General features: G+C 41.2%; 1 protein-coding gene across 2 annotated transcripts in view; it reads left to right on the plus strand.

Annotated features, from left to right (window-relative positions):
* Window positions 1-3,556: 3,556 nt before the first annotated feature.
* The window catches only part of LOC135525893 (zinc finger protein DPF3-like), a 38,884-nt gene continuing 16,619 nt past the window's right edge, over window positions 3,557-25,821 (plus strand). For both annotated transcript variants that reach the window (XM_064953853.1, XM_064953854.1), the window contains exons 1-2: window positions 3,557-3,625; window positions 25,546-25,706. In XM_064953853.1, coding sequence (XP_064809925.1) covers window positions 3,594-3,625; window positions 25,546-25,706 — 193 coding nt within the window. In that variant the 5' untranslated portion in view covers window positions 3,557-3,593. The remainder of the gene's footprint in view (window positions 3,626-25,545; window positions 25,707-25,821) is intronic.

A 25,821-nucleotide genomic window follows, 5' to 3' on the forward strand; every position in this document is an offset into this window, starting at 1 on the left:
GTCCCTAGCAGCCGGAACCGATATGACGGCTGGTTACACAAAGAAAGGAGTTTGGGTTTGAATGAAAGCACAGGAAGACTAAGGAACGAAAGGATTGGGTCTCTATCTGACCTTCTGAAGCTATGCGATCGTAAATACAGAATCTTATGCATTCTAAATAACTGCCCATTTGGAAAAGGAAAATGCAAGAAATAGTTACTCTTAGCTGCGCTCCCATAGATTGATCATAGATGGAAGGCTGGGTTGCCCAGCAGAGATCTCTTGTCCTTTGAAGAATATGTCTGGTGGTAGAATGGATATGTTGTAGTACCGTCGTCGTGTGGTAGAACGGATACATTGTAGTACCCTGTCTTTCTGAAGAGGTTGTCTGTCCTTTCCTAGCCACGCACGTTTACAGCTGCTGCTGCTGCTAACTCGACATCTAGGATGTATCACTTCTTTAGTGAATAAGAGTTCAAAGTTCATACCAAGTTGCCATACTATAAGCTCATGCTATATTCTGGCTCGTATAGTCGAAATGCATCCTTCCAGCATGTCGATCATCACCTCCACGTTGAAATCGCCCTTTTTTAATATATGGACAGCAGTCCTCACGTCACTGGGAACACATTGCTAATTTTGTTAGGTTGTTGTCGTTCAGCCTTTCGCAACCAGAGCTCACGCTGAGGTTGTCTTAGTTCTGTAGTTGATATTAGACCTTTTAACGTACGGACATCAGTCCTCACGTCGTCGGGAACATAAATTGACTTTCGTCAAGGGGCTTTTGTAGTGGTGGAGAGAAGAGCGTGTTTCAGAGTTCACAACCAATGTCTGTTCACTTGGGCGGGGCCTTTGAATGAGCAGAGTTTACTTTTATGAAAACTATTTTCTCATTTAGAAGCTAAAATTACATTTAATCTTTTCACAAATAGCTTCATATTTAAACATTTAAATTGCACAACAATTCCATGTGAATCTGACTAGAATGTGTAGACCTTCCAAGATACAGTTAATGTCATCCTATCATCAGTAATAATGTCTCAGATGACAACTGATCGGACATCATATTCTTTAAGTACGAACGGATATTTTTAACTGATTGGATTACCGAAATATGGTTCCGTTACCAGACTCTCCCTATGTTAACAAAGGGCTTTCAAAGAGTCAAATCTGTAGAGTAGAGAGAGGAAAGGGGAAAAGGTATTTATGGAGGTCATAAACCTCACCAACAGGGCAACGTCATGACACCGGGATATACGGTATTACTGGTAGTGCACTTAGCTAACATTAGAAAGTTAGCAAAACCCAGCAGGAGAGTCTCAGGGTCATATATAGGCAATACCATACAACATGAGATAAATGGAGAGACATACCTTGAAAGCAGCATGCCAAACAGGAAGTGTAAAGAAGGAGCTTTCCTTGAAGGACGAGGAAGGAGAGTCTCAGCTGAAATCCAAGAATTATATGTTCTGTCCAGTTGTCCTTCAAACAGGCCTGCAGGTGCCAGCAACCAGCTTATATAGCATATGTGAATGAACTGTGAGGATTGCCAAGACAGAGAGAGAGAGAGAGAGAGAGAGAGAATTAACAGTTGATTTGTGATTGTTTATTCCACTTGCTTTGGCAATATTAACATATGTTTGCCATGCTAATAAAGCCCGTTTTAATTGAATTGAGAGAGAGATAATCACTGTTGAGCATTCAATTTAAAATAGTGTTAAACTGTTCTAGAGTCATATTGTCTCAGCACAGTACAGCAGGGTTAGAGAAATATGCAAATTTACAGTCATGGGGACAGGATTCTTGCTTCTCAACCCGGGTGTGGTAGGAGGCGGTAGTGCATGACCTTGAGAGCATCATGTCCACTTGATAGAGCTGAGTGAATGGTCCTGTGTGTGTGTGTTTAATTGGTTTAATTATTTATTTACTAGCAAACTAAATGATAACACAGGATAAACATACACCCTCAATACATTAGGAAAAGGTCCCTAGCGGACTAACACAACATTTGGTGGCTTGTTACAAAGAAGATGAGAGGGAGAGAGAGAGAAAGAGACACTTATCATTGATACATTTTAGGAACTATTCTCACAGTAATCATATAGTTTTTACACAAACCGCCGCCCATTTGGAGTAAGAAATCATGAATGTGGGCTCCCGAGTGGCGCAGTGGTCTAAGGTGCTGTATTTCAGTGCAAGATGTCCAGGCTGCATCACATCCGGCTGCGATTGGGAGACCCATAGGTCGGTGCACAATTGGCCCAGCGTCGTCCGGGTTTGGCCGGAGTAGGCCGTCATTCTAAATTAGAATTTGTTCTAAACTGACTTGCCTAGTTAATTAAAAAAATCTAATTACGTTTAAATGCCTTCGTTCGCTGTGGATTTCTGTCGGTACCAGCCCTCAGGAAGGGTGTTGGTCCTTTCAGCGGCACGCTACTGTTGTTTACTCTGGAAGATACTGCTTGGAAGGTAGGCTAGCCAGCCGTATCAACGGTTCCCATTGGTGATGAGAGTAGTAGAATACATTGATTTGAGAAGAGTAGTAGAATGGTCCCACGCTTTTCTAGATATTTTACTTAGGACAGCTAATCAGCCATACCGGTTATTGTCCGGGAGGTGAGCTTCTCGCTTCTACCGTTGATATTCAGAGTTCAATCCACTTTGGATGTGTGCTGCAGCTCCACTGGTCTCAATGTTAATTTCTTTACCGATCCTTTTATGCACTCTGGTCGAAAGGGACGGTTCTGTCAGGCTGACACGCTCTCTGACCTCCATTTTGCCAGACTTGAAAATGTATCACCCCCTACAAAATGTTTTCATTAATTAATAATCTACATTTCCTGTTGCTGCAGGATATTTTTTCTGCTGCAAACTGACTCAAATTAAGATCCTACATCTGTAGATAAATTAGCTATGCAAAGTGCCAATTATTTCCAGTAACTGCTCTTCAATATTACTCTGTCAATAAACACCATCAGCTGATAGAAGATCTAGCTAAGTTAGCTACAGAAAGTAATGAAGAAATCTCACTTTTCTGCAGTAGCTCTGGTTGGGCAATGGGTAGCTCTGGCTAGCATGACTATAGCCATTAGGGCTAGCTGGGCACTGGCTAGCTAGCCCTAGCCAGCCAGACAGCCAATGCAAGCCAACTTTATTCAGTTGTTGTTGAGTTTGTTATATTGGCATGCTAACTTCATAATTAGTTCCTGTCACACTCACACAGTTTAATATTTTCTTTGTGCTGACAGCCTAGGCTGTAAACACAACCCTATAAGCACCATGAATATTATATAAAGGGGCGTGTACTTCCAGGTGGGAACAAGACCAAAATCAGAAATGTAATAGATGTTGTTATTTGTTTTCCATTATTCCATGTCAAATTCTGACACTATATATGAGAAAATAAGTTAATTTCCGATTTTCGTTTTTCTAATTCAGAAACGACAAACACGAAAAACGATAAACAGACCTTTTTCGTTTTTCCATTCCCCGCTTTGCCTCGGAAATTAAAGTAACAAAACCTTCACGGACCCACCCCGAGCCCCGATTGGTTGGTTTTTCGTAGGTTTCACTCAGAACTGCAAGACGCTGATATTGCGTTACCGTGTAGCAAAATGGCGGCTGTCATTCAGAACCCACTTAAAGCGTAAGTAAATTAACAAATTGATTAAATTTTGCTGTGTTACTTTGTTGCCAATACTTGAATTACATGGATCCGTACTTTTAAGATAATACAAGACGCGTGCAAATGTGGGAATAATGCTGTCGTAACAATGTGTATTTCTACTTGCTGAGCCGAATTTAATGTGTCAGTGCTTTCACCGAAGTAGACTGCTTAGTTTATTAGACATTTCTGCATATTATGGTTTACAATTTTCTATGTGTGATATGCGGATTATCCCATGTGTCATACTAATTTCGTTTTAGGCCTGTAACCTCAACATGATCATTTATTGACTCATTTGAACCGACTCTTGATTTTATCTGAACGTTGCTTCAAAATTTAGCACAAAAGTGTTTCAACATGCACTCTGCTATTACGAGGACGAGTAAAAGACAATTGCACGAATTTCTATATTTCCAGAATAACATTGACATCCCGAGTCTTTTTATAGTTGGTGTTTATTTTCGAGATGTCAACTTTGGCTGAGCGCAGACGTGACAAGGACCCAGTAGGTAGAGCAAGGCAGGAGGCATTTTATATTTGCATGCCTTTCCGCCCGAAAGCGAAGTGACAGCAATGCGAGCCCCGGAATTTCCTTTGGAGGTAGTCCTATGCATTTTGTAAAGTGCCTGTGCAGTTACTTAAGTTTTATCCTATCCTCTGTGTGCTCACTAATGAGTCAACAGTATTTATCCTGTTTTGTCCGTGACGCCATTTTTTTCTATGAGAGCTTATATTGTCAGATAATATATATTAGCCGTAGAAGTTGAAAAAAAACTATTGCCAATTTAGAAGTTTAGGCAAGTTTGTATTGAGTGATATTGCCACCTCATGTACATTTTCTCAGAGAAAGACAAACAAGGCCTACTGGTAAGTCATTTCTTTGTTACTACCCATCTTTGAGCACTGACAGACTGTTTGTAGGACAGTTAGGTATAACCAGACCTTTTGGACTGTGCATTAGAGATGGTGAGACTTTCTGGAGGTGAAGAACGAGGGATGTAACTTGACTGTGCCTTTAAGTGGAGGAGTGGTGCAGATTAGCCAGGTCCATGATCCTGGGCCCATCTGTCAGGACATGCTCTGACCAGGAGGAAGTGTTGGGCACAGGCAGCAAGGCAGGAGACCCATCTGCTCTTCTGTAGAGGTACCCTGGCACCCCCATGGGCCCTACAGGATTAGGGAAGCGTGCTCCTCGCCCACCACTTACATATAGATGCATCATTATTTTACGCTTATGACTACATAAACGAGCTTGAAGAGCTCTACCACTGACAAGCATAAAGTATGGTCTTGTTTCATTTCATGGCTGTGGTGGTTCCCAGTTGGCATGAAGTAGCCTCAATTGAGACACTGCCATTTTTATCAATTTTGTGGGACTAATATCCTTTAAACCACTTTGCCCTTGTATCCAACAAGATCAACCTAATCATTCTACTGTGTCTGAATGGGCTGCTTCTTCATCTCCTAGAGGTTTTAACATGTATAATGTCTCCTCGCTGTAAGCTGTGCTTAATGAAGTGTTTCAATCTGCTATAATTAGCTACTGTTTCAGGTTTCAGACTTCATCTCACACATTTGTCAGATTATAATTAGTCACACTTGACACTAATTGGATGTTGCTCATGTGGACCAGTTTGACCTTTTAAAAAAAATCAGAGTATTCTCCTTTGAGATGAGGCAAATGAATTGGAGTCTTCTTGGCTTTGTTATAGAGAAGGTGTCTTCTTGGCTTTGTTATAGAGAAGGATATGGCAATCGTGGGTGTAGCCAAAGTGTTGCTCCTCCCACACTGTGTGTGTTATGCATGGAGAGTGATGAGGGACAAGGGGCTCTTCAAGCTACTGATAAAATCGAACTCAAAATATTGAGTCTGTATGTGCACAGGCCATGTGTGTTATTGGTATTCTTTCTCAAGATGACTGTGAAATGGCTTTCTTGCTAGAGTCGATGTGTTCGATAGGAAACAGTCTCTCTAGACCCTCCCCTCTTGCAGGGCTGCAGCCATGGCTTCCTGTAAAGCTCAGATGCACCTGCAAAGAGCGACGACATTTGCCTGAACCAATCGCAAAATACAGAAGTATCTGAAGAAAATTGGTATTCTGAAAAATGTGTATTTTATTGCCCTTTGTCAGCCTGTAGAGTATCAAGGTAAAGACAACACGATTGCTGCTAACTGTAACTCCAGCCCTCATAGGCCCTAAGCTAAAACTCTTGGGGTTCGTCAGATGTAGTGTAAAAGACAATGGAATTTATGTTCCGATTTAAGCTACTGTAGATCGCTTGCCTGGCCTCCTGGAAACTGGGTTGAGAGGTCATTCTCTTTTATGCAAAATGTGCGTTTATGTAATGCTCACACTAAGGCCTGGACACAGATATGACACCCCAAACCGTTGACAGGAGCACACTGATAGAGGAGGCCCCAGCAACCAATAGATTTGCTTTTGGTTTCTCCCCTCATTCACATCTGTAAGATGGTGTGTGTACTTTTGAGGTAGGCCTTACCTTACAGTAGCTCAGTTGCACACAGTGTCTGTCTGGTTAGCTGTGGTATGTCTTTTTACAGTTGGAACAACCTACCAACCACTTCAATGTCACAAAGGCCCTAAAAAACGAACAGTCGAAAAAAAGAACTCATGCAAGAGGAAAATAAACGGAGAGCAAAGACATGAGTAAGTGTTAGCAGGGCCTCGTTCACCTCCTGTGCTCTCAGACGCTGATGCTCATCACTCATTATGAGTGTTAGAGAGATCTCTCACCTAGGCCACCGCACCTGCTGCTCAGGGCACTGAGGGCAGTGCACTCGAATGAAAGAGGGCAGGAAGCTCTGAGACAGTTAACACCTCAACTGAGGGAGCGATCAACATTCCTTTTGCTGCTTGTTTTTCTATCCAATGGCTGTTTTTTTTTTGTCAGACACATTATCCTCCACTGAAGCTTGACGGAAGTGATCTAGGTACAGCAGTCAGATTCACATGACAATATAATGGCTACTCTAATTTGTGGGGTAGTTTTAGGCCCATTTAGGGCCAGCACTTTTTAAGTAGGAGCCTAATGATTGTATTGTTAACAGGTACAACACACGTATGCCAAACAGCAGTTACAATCTTGAAACATGATTGAGGTGCCACGACATGTTAAAATTTACTGTGCTGCTCAGAGGCTGCTCAGAGGCTGCTCAGAGGCTGCTCAGAGGCTGCTCAGAGGCTGCTCAGAGGCTGCTCAGAGGCTGCTCAGAGGCTGCTCAGAGGCTGCTCAGAGGCTGCTCAGAGGCTGCTCAGAGGCTGCTCAGAGGCTGCTCAGAGGCTGCTCAGAGGCATAAGCAAACAAGAACATGCTCATTCAGAGGAGGTGCTCCTTATTTTTTTCAGTTTTAATTTAAAAAAAATCTTAGTACAGACAGAACAGATAGAGAGGAAAAACACACACGTACCCCCCATGCTCCAACAGAGCTCCACCTTTAAATAAAGCAGGCAAAAAGTAAAGAAGAGTTAAAAATAGTGATACAAATTTGAATTTGTGTTGGTTTATGGAGTTGTGAAATTAGCTGGATTCCATGTCTTCTACAAAGGATAGGAAAGGTTATTGCAGAACCCCAAGCACATTTTCTCTAGTTTGAGATGTTGCATGCCTTCCTTTATCCATTGGAGATTGATCCTTCCACTTAAATAGTATAAGACATCTTGCTAGAAGACTAGTAAATGACAGCATGTTTGCTATATAACTGTTTAGAGGGGGTGCCACTTGTAAAATTATATACAGGCAGAAGGTTTTATAGGTCTCTCCAGTATCTTAGAATACGTCTCAAATTGATATCCAGAAATCTTTCAATTTCGGGCATGTCTAAAACATGGCAGTAAAGTAGAAGGAGCCTGCTTACATCGGTCACAAGTAGGATCTATTTCTGGTCTAATCTTGGATAATTTTGCCGTTGACCAATGTTGTGGCCGGTGATTTTAATGCAGGGAAACAAATCTATTTGATCTAATTTCTACCAGCATGTCACCTGTGCAAAGTTGGAGACAAAACTCCAGATCACCTTTACTCCACAGACAGAAACGCATACAAAGCTCTCACTCCAATCTGACCATAACTCTATCCTCATGATTCCTGCTTAAAAACTCACAGGAAGTACCAATACGGAAGTGGTTTGATGAAGTTGATGCTAAGCTACACAGACTGGAATATGTTTCTGGACTCATCCGACATCATTGAGGAGTTTACCACATCAGTCACCGGTTTCATGAATAAGTGCATCGACGATGCCATTCTGACCATACGTACATGTAGGGCTGGGCGGTATACTGTATTTTACGATATACCGGTGTTGATGCACGTACCGGTTTGGGTTTTTACTTTACCTTCTATGATGTTATTTTAATGTTTGGTTTGTTAAATGTGATACACCGTGTGTAACATCCATTTTTATAGTTTACTTCTCTACCTGAGTCATCTCTCTCCATGGCTTTCCACATAGACCTAGCCCCGCCCCCTGTCACTCAAGGAGCGCATTTGTTTTTTCTTGACCACAAGACAATTGCGTTCAGTCTGCATGGTCAATGCAGCAGATGGAACAATGTTGATGTCGACAATACTGTTTTCACTATGCTTCTTAATATAAATCCACTAGTGTTCTATAATTACACTATTAGTTTGTGTTTCTTACATCTTCTAACAGGTAGTTTGGCCTAAATGTTAGCTGGCTGGCTAGCTAGCTAATACATGTACTGAGTCAGAGCAAACATAATTAGCTATGCAGCCTGATTTTGATACTAGTGATGGTGTAGACTTAAATCAGTATGTTGTTTGTGCAACAGTGTCTTCTAATTTTAATTTGTTGTAATGTCAAACACTATTCAAAGTGGCCACTATTATATTCTATAGAATTAGAATAAACATTCTATTTCCATGATTCCAACAGTTCACCCAAGTGGTTTGTTCTAAATTGCAAGTCAAATCTCAATTGCAACATTTGGTTAAAAATATGCCCTAGATTGTTTGCCTGTATCGCGCAGCCCTACGTGGCAGTGTGGAAATGATCTCAATTGAGTGCAGGAAATGCAGAAAATTATTTGGGGTTGAATTGAACAGTACAAAACCACCAGAATGGAGAAAGCCATTGAAATCACTTCGAATGTATGTGGTTTTTACCCTAGGGTCATGCACATATCATGCCGCAAATTTAGAACTGAAACATCCATCATACTGTAAGTTGTTGTTATTATGGATTTTTTTTTAAATACTGTGATATATTTTGGTTATTTCACAGATGCCTAGATTATGCTTTTTCAATACCGATTTATTGGAGGACCAAAAAAAAGCTGATGCCGATTAATCGGCTGAATTTTATATATATATTTGTAATAATGACAATTACAACAATACTGAATGAACAATGAACACTTTAATTTTAACTTAATATAATAAATAATGAAACATACTCAATTTGGTTTAAATAATGCAAAAACAGTGTTGGAGAAGAAAGTATAAGTGCAATATGTGCCGTGTAACGTTGAAGTTCTTTGCTCAGAACATATGAAAGCTGGTGGTTAAATATTCCCAGTTAAGAAGCTTTCGGTTGTAGTTACTATAGGAATTATGATGCGTCAACTATTTCTCTCTTTATTTGTATTTCATATACCTTTGACTATTGGATATTCAAATAGGCACTTTAGGATTGCCAGCTTAATGTCAGGAATTGATAGACTTGAAGTCATAAACTGAGCTGTGAATCAAGTATTGCTAAGAGCTGCTGGCAAACGCAGTAAAGTTTGAATGAATGCTTACGAGCCTGCTGCTGTCTACCACCGCTCAGTCAGACTGCTCTATCAAATATCAAATCATAGAATTAATTATAATATAATAACACACAGAAATACGAGCCTTAGGTCATTAATATGGTCAAATCCGGAAACTATCATCTCGAAAACAAAACGTTTATTCTTTCAGTGAAATAAGGAACCGTTCCGTATTTTAATTTATCATCGAAACACAGCATACCCAAACCTAATTATTTGGCCAAGCCGATTTTAATTGGTCGACCTCCAGTACATATCCCATCCATAAGTCTAAATGTTGCTATTACATTGCACAGCCTTCAATGTTATGTCATAATTACGTAAAATTCTGGCAAATCAGTTCGCAACAAGCCAGGTGGCCCAAACTGTTGCATATACCCTGACTCTGTGTGCAATGAACGCAAGTGACACAAATTCCTGCTTATTGCCTGCTAACATGAATTTCTTTTGAACTAAATATGCAGGTTTAAAAAAATAAACTTCTGTGTTTTGATTTTAAGAAAGGCATTGATGTTTATGGTTAGGTACATTCGTGCAACGATTGCGCTTTTTTGCGAATGGGCTTTTGTTAAATCATCACCGGTTTGGGTATGCTGTGTATGCTGTGATTCGATGATAAATTAACAGGCACCACATTGATTATATGCAACGCAGGACAAGCTAGTTAACTACACATGGTTGATGATATTACTAGGTTAACTAGTGATTATGTGAAGATTGATTTTTTTATAAGATAAGTTTAATGCTAGCTAGCAACTTACCTTGGCTCCATGCTGCACTCATGTAACAGGTGGTCAGCCTGCCATGCAGTTTCCTCGTGGAATGCAATATAATCGGCGTCCAAAAATGCAGATCACCGATTGTTATGAGAAATTGAAATCATCCCTAATTATTTGGCCAAGCCGATTTTAATTGGTCGACCTCAGTACATATCCCAACCAGAAACCATGGGTTACATGCAACATCTGCAATGAGCTAAAGACAAGAGCTACCGCTTTTAAGAAGTAGGACTGTAGTCCAAACGCTTATAAGAAATCCTGCTACGACCTGGACTAGGTTCGAATCCTACTACTCCAACTCTGATGCTCGTTGGATGTGGCAGGGCTTGTAAACTATCATGGCATAAGGTAGTGTGTATGCTTATTACTGTGAAATTATTAACGGTACCACTTGCTATAAGTCAGCAAGAAATTTTAAAATAGTTATAATTGTAACTAAGGAAATGCATTCTTGGAGACAGATATTTTACAAAAACAAAGGAGATTTTTTAGAAATAACCAGGGTAAAGCAATGAATGTACAGGATGAATGAATAATCAAGATTGTGGTGGCAAAATTATGTACTAATATGATGGGCTAGAGAATAAATCACGAACAGTTATTTTTGATCTTTCAGAATGAAACTAGGCAGGGATTATAGGATAAGTATAGATATTAATCATAAAAGTAACAGGTTTCACGCTCACATTCAAATCGGAGAAAAGATTGGCGAGATTGATCTGGATACTCTTAAGCTCTTGGAACTACCCATCCGGGAGAATTGTCATCAACTACACTAATTAGCATAGCGCAACGGTAAAAAGATATTACTAGAAAATATTCATATTCATGAAATCACAAGTGAAATAAAGTGAAACACAGCTTAGCCCTTTGTTAATCACCCTGTCATCTCAGATTTTGAAATGATGCTTTTCAGCCAAAGCAAAACAAGTGTTTGTAAGTTTATCGATTGCCTAGCATAGCATTATGTCCAGCTAGCAGCAGGAAGCTTGGTCACGAAAATCAGAAAAGCAATCAAATTAACCGTTTACCTTTTGATCTTCGGATGTTTTCACTGACGAGACTCCCAGTTAGACAGCAAATGTTCCTTTTGTTCCATAAAGATTATTTTTATACCCAAAATACCTCCGTTTGTTGGTCACGTTATGTTGAGAAATCCACCGGAAATAGTGGTCACGACAACGGCGAAAAAAATTCCAAATTATATCCATAATATCGACAGAAACATGGCAAACGTTTTTTATAATCAATCCTCAAGGTGTTTTTCAAATATCTATTCGATAATATATCAACCGGGACAATTGGCCTTTCAGTAGGAGCGAGAGGAAAAATGACTACCTCTGTCTTTTACACAAGAATCACTCTGAGAGCCCTCAGCTTGCCACTTACGCAATGTAGTCGTTTACGCTCATTCTGCAACATAAAGGCGTGAAACTTCATTAAAATGCTGTAGACACCTTAGGGAATACGTAGAAAAAGGAATCTGGTTGATATCCCTTTCAATGGCCAATAGGGGTGCATAGGAACACAACGGTTTCAAAACATGAGTCACTTCCTGATTGGATTTTTCTTACGCTTTCGCCTGCAATATCAGTTCTGTTATACTCACAGACAATATTTTTTACAGTTTTGGAAACTTTAGTGTTTTCTATCCTAAGCTGTCAATTATATGCATATTCTAGAATCTTGTCCTGACAAAAATATCCCGTTTACTTTGGGCACGTTATTTTTCCAAAAATGAAAATAGTGCCCCCTAGCTTCAAGAGGTATATCCTGTCTGAAACCAACGGTCTTCAGCGAACTCTCCTTGGTGTAGAGTCCAGACCAAACCATTTCAGTAGTCCAGTATCTCAAGGTCCCTGCGCGTGGTAGTCCTTGGGGGTTCATAAATGACAGCAACCATACGGCTGGTCGCTGTCCGAACACAAGGATTGGTGTTCACACATTCAGAGGTGAGGCTTCCTGTCAGGAGAGCTGTGATTGGCTCGGGTTGAGGGAATAGTTCCTGGGGCTGGGTCCGCCCCCATTCATTACCTGCATTGTTCTGTGACTTATTCCAGGTCATGCCTTAATCAATTGTTCACATATAGTTTGAAGTTTACATACACCTAGGTTGGAGTCATTAAAACTCGTTTTTCAACCACTCCACAAATTTCTTGGTAACAGACTATATAGTTTTGGCAAGTTGGTTAGGACATCTACTTTTTGCAAGACACAAGTAAATTTCCAACACTTGTTTACAGACAGATTATTTCACTTATAATTCACTGTATCACAATTCCAGTGTGTCAGAAGTTTACATACAAAGTTGACTGTGCCGTTTAAACCGCTTGGAAAATTCTTTAATGATGTCATGGCTTTAAGCTTCTGATAGGCTAATTGACATTTGAGTCAATTGGAGGTGTACCTTTGGATGCATTTCAAGGCCTACCTTCAAACTCACTGCCTCTGCTTGACATCATGGGAAAGTCAATAGAAATCAGCTAAGACCTCAGAAAAACAATTGTAGACCTCCACATGTCTGCTTCATCCTTGGGAGCAATTTCCAAATGCCTGACAGAACCACGTTCATCTGTACAAACAATAGTACGCAAGTATAAACACCATGGGACCACGCAGCCGTCATACCGCTCAGGAAGGAGACGCGTTCTGTCTCTTAGAGATGAACGTACTTTGTTGCGAAAAGCGCAAATCAATCTCAGAACAACGGCAAAGGACCTTGTGAAGGTGCTGGAGGAAACGGATACAAAGTATCTATATTCACAGTAAAACAAGTCCTATATCGACATAACCTGAAAGGCCGCTCAACAATGAAGAAGTAATTGCTCCAAAACCGCCAAAAAAAGCCAGACTACGTTTTGCAACTGCACATGGGGACAAAGATCGCATTTTTTGGAGAAATGTCTTCTGGTCTGATGAAACAAAAATACAGTATAACTGTTTGGCCATAATGACCATCGTTATGTTTTGGAGGAAAAACGGGGAGGCTTGCAAGCCGAAGAACACCATCCCAACCGTGAAGCACTGGGGTGGCAGCATCATGTTGTGGGGGTGCTTTGCTGCAGGAGGGACTGGTGCACTTCACAATATAGATGGCATCATGAGGATGAAAAATTGTGTGGATATATTGAAGCAACAGCTCAAGACATCAGTCAGGAAGGTATGCTCGGTTGCAAATGGGTCTTCCAAATGGACCCCAAGCATACTTCCAAAGTTGTGGCAAAATGGCTTAAGGACAACAGAGTCAAGGTATTGGAGTGGCCATCACAAAGCCCTGACCTCAATCATATAGAACATTTGTGGGCAGAACTGAAAAGGCGTGTGCGAGCAAGGAGGCCTACACACCTGACTGAGTTACAACAGCTCTGTCAGGAGGAATGGGCCAAAATTCACCCAACTTATTGTGGAAGGCTACCCAAAACCTTTGACCCAAGTTAAACAATTTAAAGGCAATGCTACCAAATACTTATTGAGTGTATGTAAACTTCTGACCCACTGGAAATGTGATGAAAGAAATAAAATCTGAAATAAATCATTCATTCTCTTATTATTCTGACATTTTTCATTCTTAAAATAAAGTGGTGATCCTAAGACAGGACATTTTTTATGAGGATTAAATGTCAGGAATTGTGAAATCTGAGTTTTAAAATGTGTTTGGCTAAGGTGTATGAACTTCCGACTTCAACTGTAAATGGAGGATACTTTGTACACTGTCTTCCACTGCCTGTTTGAAGACTGATCGCCCAGATATCAAACAGTATACTGTTTGGGTGTAAGGGTAATATAGCTGTTAATTGTCAGAAAAGCACACACATTCACTTTTAAAAAATCTCATTACACACATCTCAACATATTTAGCCATGTTATTTTCAGTCTGTTTACGCAGTAAGGAAATAATTGTTTGTTGCACTTTTTCATGCAGTGTATTTTTCATCCATTCTCCAATGGAGAAGTTCTTTGGCTGAGTCTTTGTCATCGTCCGATTAGCTGGGTCTATGTCTCTGGCAGAAGTCTGAGTACCCTTGTTGCTGATGGGAGGAGCTTTGATGTAGACTAGAGTTGTAAGATGAGCAGAAGAAGGGAAAGATGACTGCTGGGAGTGCTTCCCCTCTTCCTTTGTTCTCTGGCCAATGAAGAGGTCCATGTGTATTCTTATTGTGGATGTGTTAATTCGACCATCCTCTACAACTGATTTCAGATGAAAACCCAGCTGTGAGCCTACCAGATGAGCTAAATGCTTCTATTCTGGCTTCGAGGCAAGCAACATTGAGCCATGCATGAGGGCACCAGCTGTTCCGTATGACTGTCTGTTCATGTTCTCCGTAGCCGATGTGAGTAAGACCTTCTAAACATTTTAGCATTCACAAAGCCACAGGGCCAGACTAATTACCAGGAAGAGTACTTGGAGCACCTGCTGAACAGCTGGCAACTGTCTAGACTGACATTTTCAATCTCTCCTGGACCTAGTCTGTAATTACATGTTTCAAGCAGACCACCATAGTGCCTGTGTCCAGGAACGCAGAGGTAGGCTGTCTCAATGACTATCGCCCTGAAGCACTCACATCTGTAGCCTAGAAGTGTTTTGAAAGGCTGGTCATGGTTCACATCAACAGCATCATCCCAGACACCCTGGACCCACTCCAATTCACATACCGCCTCAACAGATCCACAGATGACGCAATCTCTATTGCAGTCCACACTGCTCTTTCCTACCTGGACAAGAGGAACACTTAAGTGAGAATGCTGTTCATTGACTACAACTCAGTATTCAACACCATAGTGCCCTCCAAGCTCATCACTAAGCTAGGAACCCTGGGATTAAACACCTCCCTCTGCAACTGGATCCTGGACTTCCTGATGGGCTGCCCCCCAGGTGTTGAGGGTAGACATCAACACATCCGCCACACTGACCCTCAACACGGGGACCCCTCAGGGGTGCGTGCTTAGTCTCCTCCTGTACTCCCTGTTCACCCACGACTGCATGGCCGCGCATGACTCCAATACCATCATTACTTTTGGTGACAACACTGATCACTGATGACTATCAGACAGCCCATAGGGAGGAGGTCAGAGACCTGGAAGTGTGGTGCCAGGACAACAACCTCTCACTCAATGTCAGCAAAACAAAGAAGATGATTTTAGACTACAGGAAACGGAAGGTCGAGCACACCCCCATTCAGATCAACAGGGCTGTAGTGGAGCGGATTTAGAGCTTCAAGTTCCTGTGTCCACATCACTAAGGATCTATCATGGTCCACACACACCAACACAGTCATAAAGAGAGTATGACCATGCCTCTTCCCCTTCAGGAGGCTGACAAGATTTGGTATGGGACGGGCCCTCAGATCCTCAAAGTTATACAGCTGCACCATTGAGAGCATCTTGACTGGCTGCATCGTCGCTTGGTATGGCAACTGCTTGTCATCCGACCGCAAGGCGCTACATAGGGTTGTGCGTACCACTCAGTAGTTCACTGGGGTCGAGCGCCCTGCCATCCAGGATCTCTATACCAGGCGGCGTCAGAGGAAGACCCTAAAATTGTCAAAGCCTCTAGCCACCCAAGTCCGACTGGTATGTCTACTACTGCACAGCAAGCATTACCAATGCACCAGGTCTGGAACCAACAGGACCCTGAACAGCTTCTACCCCCAAGTCATAAGATGGCTAAATAGTTATTTAAATCTAATAGATACTCGAACATGAAGAATTTTTGAACTTTTAGTACTTCTGCCAAATGTCTCACGGATCAACTATCAGTACTGCTGATGTCCCCCTTATAGCACAAAAGCACCATGCCTGCACTGGGAGTCTGGGCTGCATCACGTCAGCTCCCCACTCATCCCGCACAGAAGTTAACACACTTAAATAATGTGATAAAGCATTTAGAAATGTTGAAACTGTTAAGGCCAGCATCCCGGAGTCGCCTCTTCACTGTTGACGTTGAGACTGGTGTTTTGCGGGTGCTATTTAATGAAGCTGCCAGTTGAGGACTTGTGAGGCGTCTGTTTCTCAAACTAGACACTAATGTACTTGTCCTCTTGCTCTGTTGTGCACCGGCGCCTCGCACTCCTGTTTCTTTTCTGGTTAGAGCCAGTTTGCGTTGTTCCGTGAAGGGAGTAGTGCACAGCGTTGTACGGGATCTTCAGTTTCTTGGCAATTTCTCGCAATATTCTAAGTGACTGCAAACTATTGAACAGTTTTGTAAATATTTGGACGAGCAATGTCAGATCGACATAGACTAAGATGCAGTACAATAGAATACAGTATATACATATGAGATGATTAATGCAAAATATGTTAACATTACTAGTGACTAGTGTTCCATCATTAAAGTGGCCAGTGATTTCAAGTCTATGTATATAGGGCAGCAGCCTCTAATGTGCTAGTGATGGCTATTTACGTCTGATGACCTTGATCAAAGCTGTTTTTCAGTCGCTCGGTCCCAGCTTTGATGCTCCTGTACTGACCTCGCCTTCAGGATGATAGCGGGGTGAACAGACAGTGGCTCGGGTGGATGTTGTCCTTTGATCTTTTTGGCCTTCCTGTGACATCGGGTGCTGTAGGTGTCCTGGAAGGCAGGTAGTTTGCCCCCGGTGATGCGTTAGGCAGACTGCACCACCCTCTGGAGAGCTCTGTGTTTGCAGGTGGCACGGTTGCCGTACCAGGCGGCGATACAGCCCGACAGAATTCTCTCAATTGTGCATCTGTAGAAGTTTGTCATCTGTATCCCAATTAAATCAGAAAAACATGGTCTATAAGTCTATGCATGAATAGGCCTAGGCTACAGCTTGATTTATCCAGTTTATCAATAGAGATTTACCATTCAAATCAATTATTACTGTTATGTCGTTAGATTGATTTATACGATTAATTTTATTTTTATCATTCATTAATGCATACCTGGCTGTCTCTGAAAAATGTTGATGTAAAATATAATGATATTGAACTCATAAAATGCCCAACAATTGAACAGAGCAGTAGCTGACTATCTGTCTGGATCAAGTGCCATTTTGTGACTTTGGTTAATCTGCCTTCTTTTTTGCAGTGGTATCATTTTGGTATTGAGTTTTGTGATGGTATCAAGAATCATGATACTTAACCTGGTATCAGTATCGAAGTCAAAATTCTGGTATTCTGACAACTCTTCTCGGTACTGATACCCATTGTGTATATAGACAATTTATCATTACTGATGGTCTATTTATTACTTTTATTATTATGTAATATTACTTTTCTATTTATCTTTTCTTTCACTGCATTATTGGGAAGGGCCCCTAAGTAAGCATTTCACTGTTAGTCTACACATGTATACGAAGCATGTGACTAATAAAATTTGAGGCCAGTTTTATAACCTTTGAATGCACGTGTGAGCTCACTGCTCTGACATTTCCACAAGGTCTAGAATATCATTAATAATGCCAATCACTACTCACTGACTTTGTTAGTTTATAACATGATTATTTTTCCAAGATGCCATCCTATCTGATGGTTAGGCTAGCATTTAAGCTTCATTCTCTCTTTCTCGCTCTCTCATGCGCTCTCCTTGCCTTGTGTACCTGGGACTGTTTACTCTTCACAACCACACACGCGGGCTCTTTCCCAGAATCCTCAAACACTGTGGCTTTCTCAAACTGCGGAGCCTTCCTTTTTGTGAAGGACAACATTCCAAGCATGTCTGTTTATTTGCTGGATGCTGTCTAATTAGGGAGAAAGAGGATAGGGTCGTAGGACAAGAAGGAGAGAAGGCAGATTTTGGCTTTTTTTGCTCGGTCTAAGCAGGTCTTTTCTCTGATCAAGACTGGGAGAGCTGCGACTAAAGCGCCCCCATTAAGTGTTTGTCTTATCAAAATGGCTGCCTGTGGGTATTGTAATTGAGAACATGTGGTGAAAATTAATTACAGCTATATGTGTTGCCATGTTCAAGAAGCTGTCTGCCAGTGGCAGGCCCAACTAGGTGGAACTTTGCAGAGGCAAATGTTGCTGTCTTTTGTCTTTAGATTCAATATTCATCCTCATTTGATATAATCAAACCTGTCTGTGTGCTAGAGGCTCTGCTTCGATTAATTAAGCAGGATAATTACCATATGAGGCATGTGGCAGAGACTGAAGGTTTGAATGTGAAATCTCCTTTCACAGCAAATATTAACATTGATACCCTAAGCGGCTGCCAAACTATCACCGGCATTGATAAAAGTGTCTCAAACTCCAGGGTCATTGATGATCATAGTACTGTCTGAACACATTCCTATTGTGATGCCCTAGCCTAACCCAATCATCCCCTTCATTGATTCAGTGCCCTAAATAGAAACCAAACCCCACTACTGTGTAGAATGTCATGTGACCGTCCCAGCAGCCCAAAGGTCATGACGCTAGGCTATATGAAAGTCACTTCGGTCTCTGCAAAGAGCAATGTAAGCATCACACGGACGATGATATTCAGCTTAGTCACATTGTTTGTCCATGGTAGAGCCACTCCAATCAGTGAGTAAAGATCCTGAGAATAGTGTTTGTTTGATTCTTTGATTGACCCTGGTGATTAACGGTTGACTGTAATCATCATTTGCATTTCTGCCGGTTGCTAGGGGACAGCCCTTAATCCTCCATCCCTGATTGTATGCAAACGGATCAGGAGAGAGGGTGAAGAGGTGGAATTATGCTTCCAGAATGTAGCCGATACCAACCCTGTAATGTTTTCCTCAAGCACATGGAGTAGCCAGTCAAATAGAAAAAGTAGCCAACCAGGCTCCACCCATTTTTTTTGCAGAACAAGCTCTATTTTGGTGGCCTTTGTTACATTCTGATTGTATTTTCAACAAACAACAAAGGAAATGGCACTAATCAAATGTTTTCACACTTAGTGTAGGCTAGGTTTCTATCCAATTGGCAACAGATTTTCATGCGAATATTCTAAAATATGCTTTTAAACAATGTGTGTTTTTCCACCAGAGATGTTTCCAGCAAATTGCCTCACTGTAGATAAAAAGGCTGTGCTTGATGACGTAGTACACATACGTACCGAATAAAAAATAATAAAACTTTTCTGACCACAACAAAAAATGTGTTTATAGGCAGTTTGCCCACTCTGGTACTGGCACGTGTGCTTTAGCCAATAGCACTATCTACATGATGAGATTATTATTATTATTATTATTATTATTATTATTATGGACAAAAGAGCAAGATTATTTTTCAAACGGCAGCCAAGTATCGACTATCATGTCACCAGAATAAGGCCCTCAATATTTATTGGAGAGGAGCATCAAACTCATCACCTTGTACTTTCACTACCCTGTGAAGTTAATTTATTTCATTTGTAGCCTAATAAACTGCATGCTTTCCCGACGAGTCGTAGTGGGAGGACCACACAACATTGCGTGACTCCAAGTTTACTTTGATATGATGGTTATTATATCAATATTTGCACATTTGTAGCATAATTAATTTTACAGACATCAAGATATCACCACCTTGTCTAGTGTATTTTATGTCGACATTCAGAAAGTGAACCAAATAGTGTTCTATTTCCGTCAGGCCTCATGACATTCTTTTTCTCCGATGTACTTTACTTGCATAAAAAGTTTGGATGGAAACCTGGTTTGGATTACTTTCATCAGCTGTGGTACAATATGATATAAAACACAGAATAAACATATCTTAAAGAAAAACCTAAGCCTTTAATGAATCCTGTAAGTGTTTGCTGACTAACACAGGCTTGGAGCTTACTTTTTAAGAAGCATTTTGTCAGCTATCTGCAATACAGGTATTATTGAAGAATGAAACAGGTGTTAAACATTGGCTTTGCTACACAGAAATCAGCTGTTTACTACTCCATTGTCAACAGTGAAAATACTGTATGCAGTGCATTCGGGAAAGTATTCAGACCCCTTCAGTTTTCCACATTTTGTTACGTTACAGTATTATTCTAAAATGGATTAAATAGTTTCCCCCCCCAATACCCCATAATGACAAAGCAAAAACAGGTTTTTAGAAATGTTTGCAAATTAATTACAGAAAATGGAAATATTGCATTTACATAAGTATTCAGACCCTTTACTCAGTACTTTGTTGAAACACCTTTGGCAGTGATTACAGCCTTGAGTCTGTTTGGGTATGACACTGCAAGCTTGGCACACCTGTATTTGGGGAGCTTCTCCCATTCTTCTCTGCAGGTCCTTTCAAGCTATGTCAGGTTGGATGGGGAGCATCGCAGCACAGCAATATTCAGGTCTCTCCAGAGATGTTCGATTGGGTCCAAGCCTTGTTTGCTCCAGTCCTGACGCTTGGCATTCAGGCCAAGGAGTTCAATCTTGGTTTCATCAGACCAGAGAATCTTGTTTCTCATGGTTTGAGAGTCTTTAGGTGCCTTTTGGCAAACTCCAAGTGGGCTGTTGTGCACCTTTTTCTACTGTGGAGTGGCTTCTGTCTGGCCACTCCAACCTAAAGGCCTGATTGGTGGAGTACTGCAGATATGGTTGTCCTTCTGGAAGGTTTTCCCATCTCTATAGTGGAACTCTGGAGCTCTGTCAGTGGCCATCCGGTTCTTGGTCACCTTGCTGACCCAGGCTCTTCTCCCCCTATTGCTCAGGTTGGCCGGGCGGCCAGCTCTATGAAGACTCTTGGTGGTTCCAAACTTCTTCCATTTTAAGAATGATGGAGGTCGCTGTGTTCTTGGGGACCTTCAATGCTACAGACATTTTTTGGTACCCATCACTAGATCTGTGCCTTGACATAATCCTGTCTTGGAATTCTACGGACAATTCCTTTGACCTCATGGCTTGGTTTTTGCTCTGACATGCACGGTCAACTGTGGGACCTTATATAGACAGGTGTGTGTGCCTTTCCAAATCCTATCTAAACAATTGAATTTACCACCGGTGGACTCCAATCAAGTTGTAGAAACATCTCACGGATGATCAATGGAAACAGGATGCACCTGAGCTCAGTTTCTAGTCTCATAGCAAAGAGTCTGAATACTTATGTAAATAAGGTATTTCTGATTTTTTTATTTTATTCTAAAAACCTGTTTTCACCACTGATTTTGGGGTATTGTGTGTAGATTGAGGGAAAACCTAGATTAAATCCATTTTAGAATAAGGCTGTAACATAGCAACATTTGGAAAAAGGGAAAGGGTCTGAATACTTTCCGAGTGCACTGTGTCACGTAACGCAAGGGTTGAGGGAATAGGGAATGTTTTTCTTAAAGAAACTAGGTATTTTGGTAACAGAACTTTTCAGTCAAAAAAAATGGTTGTAATTATGTTGCAGCGTCAGGGCGGACAGTGCGATAAACACTTGCTGTGGTGCCTGTTCACTGCAGCAGGGAGGAGAGCGAGACAATGGGCGCCAGTCACAGAGGCACTCCCTGTCATTTTTAGTTTGTCTCATTTGTGTCTTAATTATTTAATCGAACAGTGCGCTTAAAGCATCAGACTAGCTCGGTGCGTATACTGGATTTTATTCAAGCACATGGGGTGTGTCTATATATTTATGGGACTGCAGCGAAGCCTAGTGGTTAGAGCGTTGGACTAGTAACCAAAAGGTTGCAAGTTCAAATCCCTGAGCTGACAAGGTACAAATCTGTCATTCTGCCCCTGAACACTGTTCCTAGGCCGTCATTGAAAACAAAAAGAAAGCAAAAGAAAATCAATGTGCCAGAAAACCATAGACTAAGTGGATTTTGAGTCTTCGTTACGACATTATGGGAAGTGCAAATTCATGTCAAACCAGTAGTGTTTTCTTGTCATCACTCACTTTGACTGACAGGTGGTTGTAATCGTTTGAAAATGGGTCTGTAATCGCTTGTTTTGCCGACTGTTTTACCGACTGCCAGCACTAGTGGAAAACACTGGTTAACATGGTTTATAATCTGTCTGATCAGAACCTTTATGCATATCTAGGGCTGGCACAATTACGTATATGAACAGCTGACTGAAGACACGGGGATGGCTGGGCATTCCATCGGTTGAGTCTGTTATTTGGTATCATGGACTCTTTTAACAATGTGATGAAACTTGCTTGCTGCTCCTTGCTGAAACAAGCAAGGTGTTGCAGCAAATGAGCACACCAAGGTGCAAGTAAGGTGCAGCAGCAGAACACAGAAATATAATCTATTGTAGCAGAGAGAAAAAATGTCTATAAAAAAAGATGTATGCTATTCAAACGGTTATTATGGAGACCGCAGTAATTTGACTGGCCAATTACTGTCATCCCAAATTCCATGACAGTCACAGCCCTATGCATTAGGGGTGGGCATTTGAAATTATTTTCACTATTCTAATATCATTTTTTGGGCAGATATCCGGACAGTCGAAATGCATGTTTTATTTACAGTCTTATGAAAAAGTTTGGGCACCCCTGACAATTTCCATGATTTCCATTTATAAATAATTGGGCGTTTGGATTAGCAATTTCATTTTGATCTATCAAATAACTGATGGACGCAGTAATATTTCAATAGTGAAATGAGGTTTATTGGATTAACAGAATGTGCAATATGCATCCAAACAAAATTAGATAGGTGCATAAATTTGGGCACCCCAATAGAAAAATCATATCAATATTTAGTAGAGCCTCCTTTTGCTAAAATAACAGCCTCTAAATGGTTCCCATAGCCTCTGAGTGTCTGGATTCTGGATGAAGGTATTTTGGACCATTCCTCCTTACAAAACATGGACAGCTCACTTCAAGCATGGACAGCCCACTTCTAATCATCCCACAGATAGATTCTCAATGATCTTCAGGTCTGGGGACTGGGATGGCCATTCCTGAACATTGTACTTGATCCTCTGCATAAATGCCTGGGTAGATTTTGAGTCGTGTTTTGGGTCGTTGTCTTGTTGAAATATCCAGCCCTGGCATAACTTCAACTTTGTGACTGATTCTTCAACATTATTCCCAAGAATCTGCTGATATAGAGTGGAATCCATGCGACCCTAAACTTTAACAAGATTCCCAGTACTGGCACTGGCCACACAGCCCCACAGCATGATGGAACCCCCACCAAATTCTACTGTGGGTAGCAAGTGTTTTTCTTGGAACGCTGTGTTCTTTTGCCGCCATGCATAACGTCCCTTGTTATGATCAAATAACTCAATCTTTGTTTCATCAGTCCACAGCACCTTATTCCAAAATGAAGCTGGCTTGTCCAAATGTGCGTTTGCATACCTCAAGCGACTCTGTTTGTGGCGTGTGTGCAGAGAAGGCTTCTTCTGCATCACTCTCCCATACAGCTTCCCCTTGTGCAAAGTGCGCTGAATTGTTGAACGATGCACAGTGACACCCATCTGCAGCAAGATGATGTTGTAGGTCTTTGGAGGTGGTCTGTGGGCTGTTTTTGACCGTTCTCACCATCCTTCGCCTTTGCCTCTCCGATATTTTACTTGGCCTGCCACTTCTGGCCTTAACAAGAACTGTGCCTGTGGTCTTCCATTTCCTTACTATGTTCCTCACAGTGGACACTGACAGCTTAAATCTCTGCGATAGCTTTTTGTAGCCTTCCTCTAAACCATAATGTTGAACAATCTTTTTTTTTCAGGTAATTTGAGTTGTTTTGAGGCCCCCATGTTGCCACTCTTCAGAGGAGAGTCAAAGAGAACAACAACTTGCAATTAGCCACCTTAAATACCTTTTCTCATGATTGGATGCACTTGTCTATGAAGTTCAAGGCTTAACTTCTTGCGTCGAGCAATTCCGTATCCGGGAGCGTAATCATAGCCTCAAGCTCATTACCATAACGTTTAACTTTTCATGAAAATCGCAAATGAAATGAAAGAAATATATTCACTCACAAGCTTAGCCTTTTGTTAACAACACTGTCATCTCAGATTTTCAAAATGTGCTTTTCAACCATAGCTACACAAGCATTTGTGTAAGAGTATTGATAGCTAGCATAGCATTAAGCCTAGCATTCAGCAGGCAACATTTTCACAAAAACAAGAAAAGCATTCAAATAAAATCATTTACCTTTGAAGAACTTCGGATGTTTTCAATGAGGAGACTGTTAGATAGCAAATGTTCAGTTTTTCCAAAAATATTATTTGTGTAGGAGAAATCGCTCTGTTTTGTTCATCGCGTTTGGCTAAGAAAAAACCCTGAAAATTCAGTCATTACAACGCCAATTTTTTTTCCAAATTAACTCCATAATATCGACAGAAACATGGCAAATGTCGTTTAGAATCAATCCTCAAGGTGTTTTTCACATATCTATTCAATGATAAATCATTTGTGGCAGTTGGGTTTCTCCTCTGAAGCAAATGGAAAAATGCACGCAGCTGGAGATTACGCAATAATTTCGACAGAGGACACCAAGCGGGCACCTGGTAAATGTAGTCTCTTATGGTCAATCTTCCAATGATATACCTACAAATACGTCACGATGCTGCAGACACCTTGGGGAAACGACAGAAAGTGTAGGCTCATTCCTGGCGCATTCACAGCCATATAAGGAGACATTGGAACACAGCGCCTTCAAAATCTTGGCCATTTCCTGTTTGAAATTTCATCTTGGTTTCACCTGTAGCATCAGTTCTGTGGCACTCACAGATAATATCTTTGCAGTTTTGAAACTTCAGTGTTTTCTTTCCAAAGCTGTCAATTATATGCATAGTCGAGCATCTTTTCGTGACAAAATATCTTGTTTAAAACTGGAATGTTTTTTTTAAATCCAAATATTAAAAGAGCGCCCCCTATATCGAAGAAGTTATTAATGAGCTCACCAAACCAATTGTGTGTTCCAATTAATCAGTGCTAAATAGTTACAGGTATTCAAATCAACAGAATGACAAGGGTGCCCACATTTTTTTAACAAGATTCCCAGTACTGGCACAACTTAATATTGCTACACTAAAAGTCTTTGTCTGGACAATACCCCAGTACTGAGCTTTTATTAGAAAATGAATGGCATGCCACTGTGATCATTTTCTGTGACGACAGAAAAGTTTAGAAAAAGAAAAGAAGACTTAATCGGAATGGCCGATTTTAATTCGTAAATCAGTGTTTTTGGGTGCCGATTTGCCTTTAAAAAAACAAAAAAACAATTCCTCCATCTTATAGTTTGTATGTGTAAGGTTTATGTAAGCTAGTCTCAATGGTGGAATTTGTGACAGTCACATGGAAACTTCTATCTTCCCCTACTGAGTGTGTGTGTGTATATGTATGTATGCATGTATGTTTCCAGTGGTCCATGGTGGTCAATGAGACATGGCTAAAATGAATTGTCTGGTTAACCACTAGTTTGGCCATTGGGCCTATTTCAGTATCTTTACCAGCGCCTGTCAGTGCCAACCACAAGTGGTGTTGACCGGTCTGAATGGTCTCTCTGCTGCAGGTTGGGTGACCAGTTCTACAAGGATGCCATTGAGCAGTGCCGCAGCTACAATGCCCGCCTGTGTGCTGAGCGCAGCGTGCGCCTGCCCTTCCTGGACTCCCAGACCGGCGTGGCACAGAACAACTGCTACATCTGGATGGAGCGCCACCACCGCAGCCCTGGTGGGTAGAGATAGAAAAGCATGATGGCTGGCTCTGTGGTTTACTAAAACGATCATTCACTTGTTGAGGTTTAGTGGGTAATGTCATCTGTATCTAAATATGTCCCTCTGGCCAC

Source organism: Oncorhynchus masou, chromosome 32 (genome assembly GCF_036934945.1).
Source record: "Oncorhynchus masou masou isolate Uvic2021 chromosome 32, UVic_Omas_1.1, whole genome shotgun sequence".
Taxonomy (NCBI): domain Eukaryota; kingdom Metazoa; phylum Chordata; class Actinopteri; order Salmoniformes; family Salmonidae; genus Oncorhynchus; species Oncorhynchus masou.